Source organism: Aquarana catesbeiana, linkage group LG03 (genome assembly GCF_042186555.1).
Source record: "Aquarana catesbeiana isolate 2022-GZ linkage group LG03, ASM4218655v1, whole genome shotgun sequence".
In the NCBI taxonomy this organism is placed as follows: domain Eukaryota; kingdom Metazoa; phylum Chordata; class Amphibia; order Anura; family Ranidae; genus Aquarana; species Aquarana catesbeiana.
In genome coordinates this window covers 188,034,268-188,052,382 of record NC_133326.1, presented here as the reverse complement: position 1 = coordinate 188,052,382, position 18,115 = coordinate 188,034,268, and the positions used below count along the sequence as shown (strand labels likewise).

Below are 18,115 nucleotides of genomic sequence, written 5' to 3'. Positions count from 1 at the left end.
TCTAATACAGCCATGAGTCTTCTTGGGAAAGATGCAACAAGTTTTTCACACCTGTATTTGGGGATCCTCTGCCATTCCTCCTTGCAGATCCTCTCCAGTTCTGTCAGGTTGGATGGTAAACATTGGTGGACAGCCATTTTTAGGTCTCTCCAGAGATTCTCAATTGGGTTTAAGTCTGGGCTCTGGCTGGTCCATTCAAGAACAGTCACAGAGTTGTTGTGAAGCCACTCCTTCATTATTTTAGCTGTGTGCTTAGGGTCATTGTCTTGTTGGAAGGTAAACCTTCGGCCCAGTCTGAGGTCCTGAGCACTCTGGAGAAGGTTTTCGTACAGGATATCCGTGTACTTGGCCGCATTCATCTTTCTCTCGATTGCAACCAGTCCTCCTGTCCCTGCAGCTGAAAAACACCCCCACAGCATGATGCTGCCACCACCATGCTTCACTGTTGGGACTGTATTGGACAGGTGATGAGCAGTGCCTGGTTTTCTCCACACATACCGTTTAGAATTAAGGCCAAAAAGTTCTATCTTGGTCTCATCAGACCAAAGAATCTTATTTCTCACCATCTTGGAGTCCTTTAGGTTTTTTTTTAGCAAACTCCATGCAGGCTTTGATGTGTCTTGCACTGAGGAGAGGCTTCCGTCGGGCCACTCTGCCATAAAGCCCTGACTGGTGGAGGGCTGCAGTAATGGTTGACTTTCTACAACTTTCTCCCATCTCCCGACTGCATCTCTGGAGCTCAGCCACAGTGATCTTTGGGTTCTTCTTTACCGCTCTCACCAAGGCTCTTCTCCCCCAATAGCTTAGTTTGGCCGGACGGCCAGCTCTAGGAAGGGTTCTGGTCGTCCCAAACGTCTTCCATTTAAGGATTATGGAGGCCACTGTGCTCTTAGGAACCTTAAGTGCAGCAGAAATGTTTTTGTAACCTTGGCCAGATTTGTGCCTTGCCACAATTCTGTCTCTGAGCTCTTCAGGCAGTTCCTTTGACCTCATGATTCTCATTTGTTCTGACATGCACTGTGAGCTGTAAGGTCTTATATAGACAGGTGTGTGGCTTTCCTAATCAAGTCCAATCAATATAATCAAACACAGCTGGACTCAAATGAAGGTGTAGAACCATCTCAAGGATGATCAGAAGAAATGGACAGCACCTGAGTTAAATATATGATTGTCACAGCAAAGGCTCTGAATACTTAGGACCATGTGATATTTCAGTTTTTCTTTTTTAATAAATCTGCAAAAATGTCAACAATTCTGTGTTTTTCTGTCAATATGGGGTGCTGTGTGTACATTAATGAGGAAAATAAATTAACTTAAATGATTAGCGCAAATGGCTGCAAAATAACAGAGTGAAAAATTTAAGGGGGTCTGAATACTTTCCGTCCCCACTGTATAATAAACACAATTCAATCAGCTATCTGTATCAAAGACCTTGTGCTCACATGGATGCAATGGGTCTAGGGGTACCCAAACATGCTCAGAGGGAGGGCATGGGGAAATCGGAGCCATAAAACCATCACACAGGACATCCAGAGGACGGCATAGCAGAATAATGAATCTGGCACAAAATAGCCACTTAGGGACTATTCATATAGATAACATTTCAATCATCAAAGGCCATTTATTTTTATATAGAGATATATATATAACAGGAAACCACTAAAGGTACCAAGTTATGCAGGAAACGTTTTCTGCATAACTTGGTACCTTTAGTGGTTTCTTGTTACTTAGCCCTACCTCCTCTACTTTTGCTGTAAACACTGCGTGAATTGGTCAATACTGATACTTCCGGACTACTCAGAAATTAGTTTTTTACTTTTTTTTATTGGATATGTTTTATAGTAGAAAGTATAAATATTGTGTTTTTTTTCAAAATTGACGGTCTTTTTTTTTGTTTATAGCGCAAAAAATAAAAACCGCAGAGGTGATCAAATAGCACCAAAAAAAGCTCTATTTGTGGGGAAAAAAAAGACATCAACTTTATTTGGGTACCCAGGACCGCACATTTGTCAGTTAAAGTAACGCAGTGCTGTATTGCATAAAATGGTCTGGTCAGGGAGGGGGTAAAACCTTCTGGAGCTGCTGTAGTTAAAGTAGAATTGCAGGCATTTTTTATTCTATAACCCTCCCTTACTCTTTCAGATTTTCCCCATGTCCCATTGGGGAGATTACCCTCCATTTCCTGTCCCATAGTCAAAGCAGGATGTGTGAGAAAATCCCTTGTCATGGGGAGGTCCCGTCACCAGTACGAATGTTCCCCAGCAAACAGGACACAGAGAGAGCGTAAATCTCCCTTACCGGGGCACTTGAAGTTCTGCCTTTAGTTATACGTTAAATAATGTGGGTCTGATTAATGAAATCTTTTTAATGCCTTTTGCTGTTCTAATACATTTGTAGATTTCTTTGAGGTATCTTTCCTTTCTTGCCCATGGATATTATCTATCGTTCTCTCTCTTTTTTTTTTTTTTCCTCTCAAACTGTGGTTTTCTAGAGTGCGTTTTTGCCAACACCTGTATGTTGTGTATGCTTCAACTGCTATGAAGCCCAACTGACTTTTCACTTGAGTTCCTGTATGACCACAAGCTTTGTTATCCTGATGACTTCTCTGAACCATAGAAACCTGCGGTGTTATGATAAAAAATGATACGTTCTTTACAGCAAGAAACCGTCATGTTTGATATCAGTTATGGTTCACCTCTTGCCACAAAGTGTGTTTTGCAGTGCCTTTTCTCATAGGTTTAGGCATTATTTTGATGCTTTGTGGTCACCTCTATGTAACATAACAATTCTGTTTTCCAGTGGCCCTGTTCCTGTTGTGAGCCTCGAGAAAATCCCAAATCTTGTGAAAACAGATGGTGCCAATGTTAAAATGAATTCAGCCACCACAGCAACTTCTTCAACGTCCTCCCTCACCAAACAGTCTGTGGTACCGAAACCTGTGCCACCTTCACCTGAAAAGATACTGAATGGGAAGGGACTCAATGCTCTAGACAAAAAGCATCAAAATGGTACCAAAAACAGTAATAAGCCTTACAAGAGACTTTCTGGTAAGTGTCTTGTTTTATTATATATCTATATATATATATATATATATATCTATATAGATATAGATATAGATATATATATATATATATATCTATATCTATATCTATATATAGATATAGATAGATATCTATATATAGATATAGATAGATATCTATATATAGATATAGATATCTATCTATATTTATATATATATATATATATATATATATATAAAAATACATTTTTTTTCTTTTAGTGATTAGTTTGGTCAACAAGGTTTCTATATGAGATGAGATAATTACACATCATTTTATGACATTGGATGAATTTGTGATGAGCTAACCTGTGATTGTGGAGAAATTCCACAGTGTAGTTTGACTTGAAAATACAAATTGTTGACGAACTTCTTGGATCAGCAGCAGCTTATGTTCACAAAGTTCAGTCTTTATAGTGTGTCTCGATAAAAAAAAAAAAAAACGTGCCTCTGCTGCATTGAAATCACATCACGTGTGGTCAGCCCTGCCCAGTTCTCCCATGCTGGGCTACAGAACACTTCCTCCTCTCCTCGCTTCTATAAGTCAGGGCAGGGTTGACAGCACTGGTTTAAATTTCAGTTCAGCAGGGGCAAAATTGTCAGCTGTAACAGGAAGTTAGGGGCTCACAGATATCTGGGAAGATCAATAGGTATTTTTCTGTGTATATGTTATTTTTAAAGAGACAAAACGGGGGGTACATATAAGGCAGAGATGAGTATTTTTTTTTTCAATTATTAGCACCAGACATATAGTCTAAGACCAAATTGCATGTTACAATTAAGGATGCGCTCAGGCGTGTTCGCAACCCGCACATGCAGAGCCCTCCAGGAAGTCGGCACCGCACAGCGCTAATCACAGGCAGTGAGACATTCCTCGATCTCTGCAGCCGCACACCAGGAAAATGTCTCACTGTCTGCAATTAGCTCTGTGTAGTGCCGACTTCCTGACGAGATCTGCATGTGCGGGTTGCGAGCATGCCTGAGCTCATCCTTAGTTACAATCATTGTATGAGAACGGTTTAAATAATCTTTCCCTTCGTTGTCACAAAGTTAAAGTGATTGTAAACCCTGTCTTGTAAAATAACCTATTCATTTTAAAATAGAAATGAAAAGTAAAACATTTGTGTATAGATATAAAAAAAAATTATAAATATCTTTTGTTTCCTTTTTTATTAATGATCACAGTCCCTTTATTCTTAGCTGCATAGGAGCTGGGGGAGGGGAAACAGCAGCACACTGATCTTTCCAGTCAAAAGCTGTGTAGGGGGGTCGGGTATGTCAGGTCATCTGATCATTGGAGGAGAGCAAGCTTGGTTCCCAGCTTAGCTAGGGGACGGACCACAGTGTGTTCTCCTGCTTAGTGTGGTCAGTTTTTAATAGGAAAGCAGAGGGAATGGCAGGAACACCAGGGATTTCACACAAAGGAAGCAATACAAAGAGAACAGGATACTTTCTCATACAAGTACATGGGACAGCAGGCAAATATGAGAAATATGAAATTTTGGTTGTACATATTCTGTAGCCACCCAGCCACCGTTATATGATGTGATGGACTTTCAGCGGGGATATCTGAATGATGCCTGTAGCTACAGACATCATTCAGATATTGCTGTTTTCAGCTGGCGATTCCCTACACCATAAGAATGATCATAGCAGCTGTTCCGCCGCTTGATCGTTCTTACGGGAGGTGAGAGGGGACGTCCACCACCCTCCGGTGCTTCTACTGACTCACCGCTACGATCAGTGAATCGGAGACCGGATCCGCCGGCCCCGGATGTTGATCATAGAGAGTTCCAGCGGACCAGATGGTCGCCGGAGTCTCTATGATTGTCGGAGGCCGGGTGCGATGTTATGACGTCTCGCCCGGCCTCTGCATTCAAAAAACGGCGCCGCCTCGGCTGGGAAGCAGTGATGGGTTTTTTTTTTTTTTTTTAATTTCAGGCTTTCCAGCCTAGTGGTGAGATGTGGGGTCTTATTGACCTCATATCTCACTGTAAAGAGGACCTGTCATGTCATATTCCTATTACAAGGGATGTTTACATTCTTTGTAATAGGAATAAAAGTGATCTTTTTTTTTTTTTTTCAAAAAAGTGTCAAACTTAAAAAAAGAAAGTATAATTAACAAAAAAAAAAAAATTTAAAGCACCCCTGTCCCCGTGTGCTCGCACGCAGAAGCGAACGCATACGTAAGTCCCGCCCACATATGAAAACAGTGTTCAAACCATACATGTGAGGTATCGACGTGAATGTTGGAGCGAGAGCAATAATTTTGTCCCTAGACCTCCTCTGTAACTCAAAACATGTAACCAGTAAAAAAATTTCAAGCGTCGCCTATGGGGATTTTTAAGTACTGAACTTTCCACAAGCCTGTGCTATTTTGAAGCGTGACATGTTAGGTATCTATTTACTTGACGTAACTTCATCTTTCACAATATGCAAAAACATTGGGCTAACTTTACTGTTTTGTTTTTTCTTAAATCACAAAACAGTTTTTTTCCCCAAAAAAACACGCTAAAAAAATTGCTGCACAAATACCGTGCGAGATAAAAAGTTGCAACAACCGCCATTGTATTCTCTAGGGTCTTTGCTAAAAAAACATATATAATGTTTGGGGGTTCTATGTAATTTTCTAGCAAAAAAATGATGATTTCTACCTGTAGGAGAGAAATGTCAGAATTGGCCTGGGTGGCAAGTGGTTAACAGAGGTAATATAGACATCTAGCAACATATGTGAGGGGTACCAGGAGAAACCACTAGATGAGGTTTATCATAGAGTTTAGAGCAGGTTATGAAACACATGTAGCCTGCTTTTCCTCTCTTTCTGTTTAGCCTAAACATGATCGGTTTCATGGTATACCCAAACCAGTTTCTGGTCTGGATGGCCAGCACAGAATTCTGAAGGAGGGCAAATAGGGATTGATTTACTAAAACTGGTGCAGCTGTGCATTGTAGCCAATTTAGTTTCTAACTTCAGCTTGTTCCATAAAGCTTTAACAAAGAAAACCTGGAAGCTGAATTTGTAGAGGACACAAGCAAATGTGACAGTTGGCATTCCCGGCATTCCAGGAATGTAACTGTTTTTTGGAAACGGTTAAATCGATGGGTTTTGTTCCACTTTATGATTACTGCTGTTCAAGGACTCTGGGCTTCAGCAAAATGGCAGCCTCTGGCAAGAAGAAACTGGAGCAATACTGGAGGCACTTTACAGCACACGCTGTTTTGATGGCATAATTATGAATGTGGAATGTATGTTTCTTGCTAAAGAACATTATTTTTTTATCCACTTGTTATGGGTAAAGTTCCGCTTTAACCCAAGCAGTTAAAAAGAAACTGCTTCCCCGTCAGAAGTTTCCCTCTGATTCTATCCTATGACACCCAGCATATAAGATCACTTCACTGGGGACACAGACAGATATGAAAACACAAGAGGTTCCCAGTCTAGCCAATGCTTATAAAAAGTTTTGGCTAAAGCAATGCTTATTTTTTGCTGTCTTATTAATCAAGCAACATTTGTGATTTTACTATGTAGGTAAATTAAACTGTATCTGTTTTCTAGAAAGAGAATTTGACCCAAATAAGCACTGCGGAGTATTAGATCCAGAGACGAAGAAACCATGTACGAGGTCTCTCACATGCAAGGTGGTTATTGGTGCATTATTATATACATGAAAATACATTTTATGTTGGTGATATATAGGTGTAATGTAGATGGAATGCCTCTGAATTTTTTGTTGATAATAACTGGTGGTTTAAGTTTTCTAAAGCAGTTTATAGATTTAGAAGAAATATTTGAATGTTTTTTTTTTTTTTTTCTATTACTGTAAAACTTTAAGACCCATCAACTGTAGAGTTATTGTCTGGATCAAACACACCATTGGTGAATTGTATACATTTTACCTGGAGATGCCTTTCTAATATGAGGCAGTCAGTCCACTGTAACTAAGATCTAAGCTAGCTTTATCATGACAAGTCTGAGTGTGTATCATCATTATGATTTCCTTCAAATTAATGAACTATATATCACTAGAGTCTACTCAAACTATTCAATTTACAGGCAGTCCCTGGGTTACAAACAAGGTTCTGTAGGTTTGTTCTATGGATAGCATAGAGAAGGGTTAACACCCTTGTAATGTTAAGCTTGTTTTGCTGTCTGTGCCCCTGTTCAGAAGATTTCACCTCACTTTCTGTCCCTGTGATGATTGGATTTAGACATTTTTGGGTTGTCATGGAAACAAGGATTGGTGGTAAAGCTTCAGTGGAGACACCTTGTTCCCATGATAGCTCTTACAGGAGTGAATTTCCCTTCTTAGGGGTAGATTTCCTCTCCCTTCCTGTTGTCTCCCTCCGTTTGTAAGTAAGATGTTTGTGATTCGGGGGCTGCCTGTAAATCGAACGAGATGGGCCCTCACTCTACATACGGTATAGCGCTCTGTACATGCAGATTGTTACATGTATAGCTAGCTTAACACCCCGTTCATATTAAATGCAGCTTTGAAATCATGCTACTTAGCGCGATTTCAAAGCTGGAGGTCAGTGCGATTTCATGCACAGATGTCTATGCAAGTTGCACATAAAAACTGCCAAAAAATAGTACAGGAACCTTTTTCAAGTCGGTGTTGCATAGACACAAATGGGGTGTGACTTTAAACTGTCAAATTGCATAACAAGTCGAACCGGTGTGAACAGGGGGTTAAATGTGATTGATCACTCAGATTTTAAAGTGTAAGTAAATTAAGGCGTACCTATATGTAGTGTAAATATCTCCTAAACATGCACTGTTTAGGAGATATTTGCTGTACATGCAGCTAGTGAGATCACTGGCGCAGGCGCTCTAAAGGAAGGGCCACCTGTGCTGTTCCTTCAGAGCCCTGTGCTGTAAACAGCGGCTCCTGCGCACATGTGCGGAAGTGACATCATCGCAGCTCCAGCCAGTCAGAGAGCCAGAGTCCGCAAACCCAGAAGCAAGACGGGTGAAGATAGAAGCGGCCTCCAGTGATGACATTGCTGGAATGCTTCGTTTTCAGGTAAGTTTCACATAATGTGCTAGTATGCGATGCATACTAGCACATTATGCCTTTACCTTGCAGGTAAAAAAAAAAATGCATTAAAGTGTGCGCTCAGCTGTAAATGTGAACAAGAAGCCCAAACTCAAGACATTCAAATGTTTAGCTTGCTTAGGCTGACCATACACAAAACAAATTTCTTTCTTCCAACCACGGGTTGCAGGAAAGCAATTTGCTTCATTTCCCCCATCAACACAGACAGCAATTTGCTTCCTCCGCTGGTAGAAGACCGTGATTATTGCTAATGGCTATCAATCGATCAACTTGGCGCATTCAGCCTGCCCATGCAGGGTTTGAATTGCAGGAACCTGCCAAGATTTGAACCGTGTATGGCCTGCCTTAGTTCTACTTTAAACCATTTGCATATTGGTATTGACACTAAATGAGAATATACCTATTAAGCATGCACCAATAGTAAATATAATTTTTGAAAGTACCAGTATTTTGTGGAATTTGTGTTTAACGAGCAGCGCACATTAGTTCTGGTGGAGGACACTGCTCTACACTCTCTACAGATCCCATAGTCCACAGTCCTACTTAGGAGCCAGCATGAGGGGGTGGCTACATTTCCAAATACAGGGGGACCATAGAGAATAAACATAGCTACCCCCTAACAGGAATTCAGATTAGAGCAGATTGGATTGAAGAAGGCTGGGAGCAATAGAAGGTACGAAGAATAGAGCCTCCACTCTGGAAAGCTTTCCACAATGTGTCTGCTGGAAATTGTGCCCATTCAGCCAAAATAGCCCTTGTGAGGTCAGGTACTGTTGGACAAGAACACCTTGCTCACAATTGTTCTAATTCATCCCAATACTGTTTAGTAAAATTGAGGCAAAGCTTTGCACAGGCAACTGGAATTCCTTTACACCGGACTCTTCAAACCATGTCTTTATGGATCCATTGTTGATCTCATGGGCATAGTCATTGTGGAACAGAAAACGTCCTTCTGCAAACTGTTGCCACATGGACTCTGAAAATGTTTTTTTTTGTACTTGCCATAAATTTTTTTTTGTGGGGTCTTTGGAGGAACATAAGTTTTTAAATTATACTGCTGCCCACCAGAAAATTGGACACTGGCAAACAAAAAAAGAAAAGCAAGACCTTTCCTACTACCAGCTTTTATTAGTTTGTAGCAAGTAGTGCCGAGAGCATGTTCAGAAAAATGCAGAGAATACCAACAATGGGGCATTATTAATCCCACTGATACCAAGGATGGGGCACTATTTGTCCCACTGACACCAATGATGTGGCACTATTTGTCCCACTGACACCAATGATGTGGCACCATTCCTCCCCCTGACACCACCTATGTGGCACTGTTCCTCCCACTGACACCAGTGATGGGGCACTAATCCTCCCACTGACACCAGTGATGGGGCACTAATCCTCCCACTGACACCAGTGATGGGGCACTAATCCTCCCACTGACACCAGTGATGGGGCACTAATCCTCCCACTGACACCAATGATGGGGCACTAATCCTCCCACTGACACCAATGATGGGGCACTAATCCTCCCAGTGACACCAATGATGGGGGACTATTCATCCCAGTGACACCAATGATGGGGGACTATTGATCCCAGTGACACCAATGATGGGGGACTATTCATCTCACTGACACCAATGATGGGGGATTATTCATCCCACGGACACCAATGATGGGGGACTAGTCCTCCCACTGACACCGACAGGAGACTATTCATCCTACTGACACCAGTGACTGGCACTATTCCTCCCACTAATACCAAAGATGGTACACTGTTTACTCTCTTGCTGGGACATTTTCTATTCTTTCTGGTCACAGTCTGGCCCTCCTAAAGTCTGATGGACAGTAAACTGGCCCTTTGTTTAAAAGGTTTGGAGACCCCCTGCTCTAGATCAATTGCCCAAAGTCACAACTGGTACCCAATCTCACATTCAGTTTTGTTGGAAGCAAAAGAAATTAGCAGCAGGGTTTTGTAACAAAGATGAATTTGCCTTCTGCCTTCTATTTGTCATGCTTTTTCTGTTTAACTTTGCCTTCTTTTTGTCATGCTTTTCTTGTCTTTTTATTTGCCCATTAGACACATTCCCTTTACCACAGACGAGCAGTCCCAAGTCGTAAGAAACCATTTGATGTGTTATTAGCTGAACATAAAGCTCGGTCGAGGGAAAAAGAGGTGACTAAAGATAAAGAACATCCACCGAACGCACGAGAAACACACCAGAACCAGTCTGCACCAGCACAAGAACAGCCGTCAGGACCATCTGCCAACTCCGCACCTGAACCCAAAGTGACATCCCCAGCAAAAGCCAGACCCCCTAACTCTGTCTTACCTAGGTAAGCACTGCTGACTGTACTTTATCCCTTTCACTGCCAGGTCCTGCGCTCCACTTTTCACCTCAGGTGGCTAGACCATTTTTTTTCCATTTTACCCGTACCGTTTTAAGTTTGTAAAGGACCCACCAGACCATACATTTTCTGAATCCACAGAACTAGTAAAGTAAAGATGGTGCTTATGATTTTGTAGATCCCATGGATAGCTGCAAAAATGTTTATCAAATCAATATTTTTGATAAAAAATACACTAAAATCATACACTAAAGTGATTTTAAGCCTAATTTTTATTAAAATAAAAAAGATGCTATACTTACCTGCCATTATACAGAGCGCAGTCCCTTACCTTCTCTTGTAAACCCCCGTTAGCGCTCTCCGCTCCTTCCTACGGATGCCCCCATAGCAAGCGTGTGCATGGGGGCACCCATGTGGAGAGCTGGGCTGTGTGCCCCCATAGACACACACAGCGCAGCTTGGCCATGCCCTCCGCTCCCTTCTCACAGGATTTGATTGACAGCAGGAGGAGCCTATGGCTCCTGCTGCCGCCTGAGTCTCTTGTCAGACCCGGAAGTGAAGGGAGAAGACCTGCAGCCAGGACAGCGCTGGGCACTGTTCTTATATATGAATAGATATGAGGCATGCCACATTGGGGCAGGACACGGGAGCACATGAATGCTTTGCTGTGTTGGTGGGTTAATTGCTTTGTTTACTGCATCATAGGGATGGTTACTGTTTTGACTGAGAGGGGAACTCTTTCTTATTTGTCCTATTGCACTCTATATAATATTCATGTATTTGTTACTGCTGTCACTGTTTGCCTTATGAAGGGGCTGCCATGTGCTCCAAACATCATTTTTGTTGTGCTGGTGACTCTATGTTCTTGATGATTAGAGACCAGAGAAGAATGCCTCTACTGATGGACACTGCTGAGTGAACAATGTATTGGGGACCTATTTTTGGATGTGTAATAACATATGTGAATTGCAAATGTAATTTTGAATTTTCCATATTTCTAGACCATCTTCTGCAAATAGCCTCAACAGCACGAGTTCTTCAAACCATACTGGGTTTGTGCCAGAGCCTGCTGCAAATTCTGTGGCAGGGGATCTGGCTAGTCGGCTCTCTAGTGATGAAGGTGAAGCTGAAGGTGCGGAAGATACAGAAAAACTAGACTGTTACTACTCTGGGCATCATCCTAAGCCTCTTGCGGTACGTATCCGGTTTTAGTTTAGTGAGTTCAAATGTATAAGTCTGGATTTGTCCTGTGTAATAGGATAAGTAGGGGAACAAGTAATGACTTAAAGTGGTTGTAAACACTTACATATACCCAGTGAAGTGACTGGCCCCAGGTGATGTACAGAGATGAAAGAAATCCTACATAATTTGTACCCGTTTATCTACAGTTATCTTTCCCCTACATCCATTCAAAGTGCAGAATTTACACAGGATCTGTCAGGTCTGAAAAGCAGGGGGTGGAGAGCTGAAAGAGCTGAAGTTACATCAGTGAGGATAGCTGACTGGAGGGAAGGGACACACTACCCTTTACACAGCACACAGGAACAGACCTGAGGTTGACAGCCAAAGGCTGTGCCCTCCCCGTCACCTTTATTATATTTGTGTCAGGAAAACTTGTCAGAAGGGATTCATGCTGAATGAAGCAGCAGACAGAAATGACATTTAGTGCTCTGAATTGAGACAAGTACACACTATAGAGGGATGTGCTTTGTTCATATTTCATGTCTGAGGTTTACTACCACTTTAAATGAATGAAATCCGTGCTAGTTATAATCTAAAAGGTGATTCTAAGTCAGGCATCCCACTTGGATTTAAAAATGAACCTCTTCAAAGCAAGTTTAACCCCCAAATCTTTTGATGCCAAGTAGTGCACTAGCACTCGATACATGCACATTTTCCCAATATCAACACTATGTTTAATGGTCTCCATCTACTTCAAAAAAGGCCCGAATCTGACAGTACAAAATCTTTAGAAAAATTAAAAAAACAAAACCTGTATAAAACCAACCACAACAGGCCTGTATAATCTATGATGTTCTTTAAGGCATATAAAGATATACAAATATCAATTATTTTAAAACAACAATTGCGTCTTTTACAAATGTTTTATTAACTTGCAGCCGTCGCTAAAAGTTTTGAGAATGACACAAATATACATTTTTACAAAGTCTGCTGCCTCAGTTTTTATGGTAGCAACTTGCATATACTCCAGAATGTAATGAAGAGTGAGCAGATGAATTGCAATTGATTGTAAAGTCCTTCTTTGCCATGAAAATGAACTTAATCCCCAAAAAAACATTTTCAGTGCATTTGTGAAGAAGACTTTAGGGCGCCCAAGAAAGTCCAGCAAGCGCAGGATCATCTCCTACAGTTAATTCAGCTGCGGAATGGGGGCACTACCAGTGCAGAGATTGCTCAGGATTGGCAGAAGGCAGGTGTGAATACATCTGCACACACAGTGAGGAGAAGACTTTTGGAGGATGGTCTGGTGTCAAGAAGGACACCAAAGAAGTCTCTTCTCTCCAGGAAAAACATCAGGGACAGACTGATATTCTGCAAAAGGTACAGGGATCGGACTGCTGAGGACTGGGGTAAAGTAAATTTTCTCTGATGGATCCTCTTTTTTTTATGATTGTTTGGGGCATCTGGAAAAAACCTAGTCCGGAGAAGAAAAGGCGAGCGCTACCATCAGTCCTGTGTCATGTCAACAGTAAAGCATCCTGAGATTATTCATGTGTGGGGTTGCTTCTCAGCCAAGGGAGTGGGCTCAATCACAATTTTGCCTAAGAACACAGCCATAAATAAAGAATGATACAAAAACATCCTCTGAGAGCAACTTCTCCAAACCATCCAAGAACAGTTTGGTGAGGAACAATGCCTTTTCCAGCATGATGGAGCACCTTGCCATAAGGCAAAAGTGATAACTAAGTGGCTTGGGGAACAAAACATCAAAATTTTGGGTCCATGGCCAGGAAACTCCCCAGACCTTAATCCCATTGAGAACTTGTGGTCAATCCTCAAGAAGGCGGGTGAACAAAAAAAAAACTTCACAAATTCTGACAAACTCCAAGCATTGATTAATGGGCTGCCATCAGTCAGGATGTGGCCCAGAAGTTGATTGACAGCATGCCAGGGCAAATTGCAGAGGTATTGAAAAAGAAGGGTCAACACTGCAAATATTAACTCTTTTGCAAAAACTTAATGTAATTTTCAACAAAAACCTTTGCCAAATGAAAGTAATGAAATGCTTGTAATTATACTTCAGTATACCATAGTAACATCTGACAAAAAGATCTAAAAACACTGAAGCTGCAGACTTTGTGAAAATTAATATTTGTGTCATTCTCAAAACTTTTGGCCACGGCTGTACATTTTAGCGAAATCTCCATGCATATACGTTATAATGTGCTCACTGATTTTTGAGGATTCTAATATATAAAACGTAAAGGATAAGTTCATCTTTTGTAGCACGTTACATGTTACACTTCTATTTAGGTGTAACATGTTACTTTGGAGCAGAGCAGTCTCTGTATGATGCATGAGCAGAGGGTACACATAGATGGTTTATATATGTTAATGGAAAAATGCACCATGGTGTTTTATTATGCGTATGCTAATTAATTATTTATTTATTTGCCACGTCAACGAGGTATATTTCCGGGAGTCATATTTCAATTATTAAGATTCAAACTCGTCCCTTCACCTCATCACATCATAGTGGCAATTTTTTATTTTTGTCTGCTTTTTACCAATCAAGAAATATCATTATAAGACCCTTATTACCATAGACCTCCCTCTATCAAAACATCCTAGGTTGCACCCCCCCTCCCGACCTCCCCACCTCCCTCCCCTCTCCTGTTTCGCCCCCCTCTTCCATTCCTGTTCTCCTCTCTCCTGTCTTCCCCGATGTCAACACAACGCTCCCTAACCTATATTTTCAATGAATCTTTAAACTCCACCCATTCCCTCCACCTCGTCTCGAAGACTTCCATTTTCGTCCCTTCGCTAAACCTGAGGTATTCTAGACTTTGGATTTCGTTAATTTTGTTAAACCAGTCTCTCATCGTGGGTCTTCCTTTCTTTTGCCAATACCTAGGTATAAGGCTCTTAGCCGCATTGGTAAGCTGTGGTAATAGTGTTTTCAGATATGTCTTTGTGGGCATTTCGCTCTTATGAAATAAACATTCCCAAGGGTCGTCCGGGATATCGATATTGGTAATCTCTTTAATTAATCCCCTTACCTCTCCCCAGAATTTTTTAATTTCCGGGCACTTCCACCAAATATGCGCCATTGTCCCTGTTTCTTTGCAGCCCCTCCAGCATGATTGCGAAGTTTCCTTCTGACATTTATGTACTCTGTCGGGAGTCGTATACATTCTTGCCAAACACTTGTAGTTCAACTCCAGCATTTTGCAGTTGACCGAGGTGGCATTAACTCTCCTCAGTATCTGCCATACTTCCGAGTCTTTGAGCTTGCTTCCCAATTCCTTCTCCCACATCCTAATGTATGGTGGGAGGTCCACGTTCCCCAGCTCTATTAATAATTTATAAGTCTTAGAGAACCCCCCCCCTTTTTTTTTTTTCCCATACATAATTTCTCCAGTAGGAGTAGGTTATCTATCGATCTGACTGGCTGCTGGAGTGAGTAAATGAAGTGGCTTAGTTGGTTGTACCGCCATGGGTCGATGATTAACAGATTTTCCTTTTCTTTTAGTTCTTGGAATGTTTTATCCTGATTCATTACATCTTTTAATTGAGCGTCTTCTTCTAGGATCCACTTCCCAAACCAGTCCTCCCTCCCGGGTGCAAAAAATTCTGAATCCTTAAGTGGCATTAAGGGTGAATTAAACCCCCAATGCTCCCTTTTGTGCAAAGTATCCCAAACTCTAAGTGCATGTCTTGTAATGTCGTGTATTGCAAGTCTACAATTTCTTAAGTGCAGTGGAATCCAAACTATCTTATTGAATGTGGTTTCACTGATTGGGTTTTCCATTTTTACCTGCCGTTTTTCTTTGTTGTTCTTAACCCAGTCTATTACTCGAGCTAGAGCAATTGCCTCATAATACTTACAAATATCTGGTGCTCCCCACCCTCCCTTATCCTTGTCTTTGGTTAACTGTGTGAAGTGTAAACAAGATTTTTTTCCTTGTCAAAAGAAGTTTATTGAGTATACAATGTTATAAAGATACATAAAGTAAGTTTACAAGGATCTATAAAGTAAGCTCATTGTTTTACAGTAGGGTTTATATAGGTAAATATCATGAAATTTCAAATATTAAACATTGGGTTCACGTAAACCTAAATTAAAGATATATATCATTTCCTTAGTTACTTTTGTAGGTATTTAAATGATTTATACCTACTATACATATTGTTTACAAGTAGAGTGTATATAGGTCAAATAAATTCTGATAATGAGCTTTAATCGTAAGGTGGAGAAAAGGAAAGAGAAAGAAGAAAAAGGGTTGAAAGGTAGAGGTATGGTCCACAAGGTTGTCCCGCTCGTCAGTTTATTATTCTTTTTAGTTCTCTTTGAAGCCTTAGAATGGGTGTCTCTGTAAGTCATTTAATCTGTTACCATGGCAACAGGACAGAGTCATTGAAGTTTGACAGGAACTGTTTTATCCAAGGATGCCAAAGTTTTTCAAATTTTGGAATTTGATTTTGATCGATGGCTACCATCTTAGCATGGGACATTGTATTATTCATTCTGTGAATTGTTTCTGCTAGTACCAATGTAGGAGATTTCCATGCCTTGGCCACTGTTTGTTTTGCAGCCGTTATTAGTTGGATCATAAGTTTGAATTGAGAGAGTGTTAACCATTCCGGTTTTAGATTAAGTAAAGTTAAATATGGATCTGGTTGTATTATTTTTTTAAATATTTTAGATGCAATCACGAAGACTTCCTTCCAGAAGGTTTGGATTACTGGGCACGTCCACCATATGTGTAAATATGTGCCTATTTCTGGGCATCCTCGAAAACAAAGAGCTGAGGTATTAGGTGAATATTTTGTCACTCTAGCGGGTACAAGGTACCAGCGAGTTAGGACTTTATAATTTGTCTCCAGTGCTAAGATGTTGGGTGAAGATGACTTAGATGTGAGCCATATGTTAGACCAGTCCGTGTCTTCTAAAGTTCGTCCCAGGTCCTCCTCCCACCTCTGAACGTAAGAGGGTCTATTAAGATTTGCTACTCCATATAATTGATTATAAAGTGATGAAATTGTACCTTTAGCAAATGGATCTTTTGTACAGATTGATTCAAAAATGGATAATTGGGATAATGGTGTATCCCCCTTTAGGAATGGTGTATAGAAATTTTTGATTTGGAGATATCTAAATATCTCAGAGTTTGGTAGATCATATTTTTCTCTAAGCGATGGGAATGAAAGGAATGATTTAGATGCTATGAAGTCATTTAGTGTCTGAATGCCTGATGTTGTCCAAGCTTTAAAAGAATTTGGGTAGATCCATGCCTGATAAAAGAAAGGAGAGGATTGTGTGGAGATTGTAACTGATATTTGGTTTTTAGTTTATCCCAGAGAGATAAGAAGTGTTTAGTTATGGGATTATGAATTTTAAAGCGGTCTTTAGGATCAAGCCATAATAAATTTGATATTAATAGAGGGTCATTTTCTGAAGCCTCTATAAATACCCATAATGGGATTTCCTGTTTTGCATGGTATTTGGACAGACTGGCCAAATGTGCTGCTCTGTAGTAGTTAGTAAAATTAGGGTATCCCAGGCCTCCTTTATTTTTGGGAAGATGTAGTGTGTGTATAGGTATACGTGGTTTAGAAGAGCCCCATATAAACGAAGTTGCTCTTTTTTGTACTATTCTCAAAAAATAGGAAGGAATTGGAATAGGGAGGACTCTGAATAGATAAAGCAATTTGGGTAGAATAGTCATTTTGATTGCATTAATCTTCCCTATCCAGGATAAAGGAAGTTGCGACCATTGTTTTATTAGATTTGTGATCTGTCTTAATACAGGAGGATAATTGGTTGAGAATAAGTCAGAATGAGATGCTGTTAAATGAATTCCAAGATATGGGATTGATTTTTCTGCCCATGTGAATGGGAGTGCAGCCCTAGCCGGGATCAATTCCATGTTTGTGAGTGAAATATTAAGCACTAGGCATTTCTTAGGATTAATCATAAGGCCGGATAGGGCTGCAAATCCATCAAGAGCTGGTATTAAGTTAGGACCAGAGACCTGTGGTGATGATAGAAAAAGTAATATATCGTCTGCAAATATACATAATTTGTGTGTAATACCTCCTACTTCAATGCCAGTTATAGTTTGGTTTGTTCTGATGTATTGGGCCATGGGTTCGAGTATAAGGGCAAATAATAAGGGAGATAATATCAGGCAGATTTGTATCCAGCATATTTTATATAGGCTTTGGGTTTATTATATAATGCTTTGATCCATGTTAAAAAGTGGGGTCCAAAACCCCATTTTTGTAATGAATATTGCATATATTGCCAGGATACTGTGTCAAATGCCCTCTTAATATCGAGAGATAGAAAACATAAAGGGATTTTCCGTTTTTTAGCAATATGTGCCAATAACACTGCCCTGCGTATATTATCGCCTGCCTGTCTATTTGGCATGAAGCCTACTTGATCTCTATGTATTAATTTTCCTATAATGCT

At 40.6% G+C, this 18,115-nt stretch overlaps 1 protein-coding gene across 5 annotated transcripts in view; it reads left to right on the top strand.

The window, feature by feature from the left end:
• The window catches only part of ATXN7L1 (ataxin 7 like 1), a 208,627-nt gene that overhangs the window by 133,946 nt on the left and 56,566 nt on the right, over nucleotides 1-18,115 (top strand). For all 5 annotated transcript variants that reach the window (XR_012242831.1, XM_073619654.1, XM_073619651.1 and 2 more), the window contains 4 exons: nucleotides 2,800-3,047; nucleotides 6,615-6,697; nucleotides 10,187-10,443; nucleotides 11,457-11,649. Coding sequence is in view for 4 of the 5 variants with exons in the window: in XM_073619654.1 (XP_073475755.1) it covers nucleotides 2,800-3,047; nucleotides 6,615-6,697; nucleotides 10,187-10,443; nucleotides 11,457-11,649 (781 nt within the window). In the remaining variant the exon portion in view is untranslated. The remainder of the gene's footprint in view (nucleotides 1-2,799; nucleotides 3,048-6,614; nucleotides 6,698-10,186; nucleotides 10,444-11,456; nucleotides 11,650-18,115) is intronic.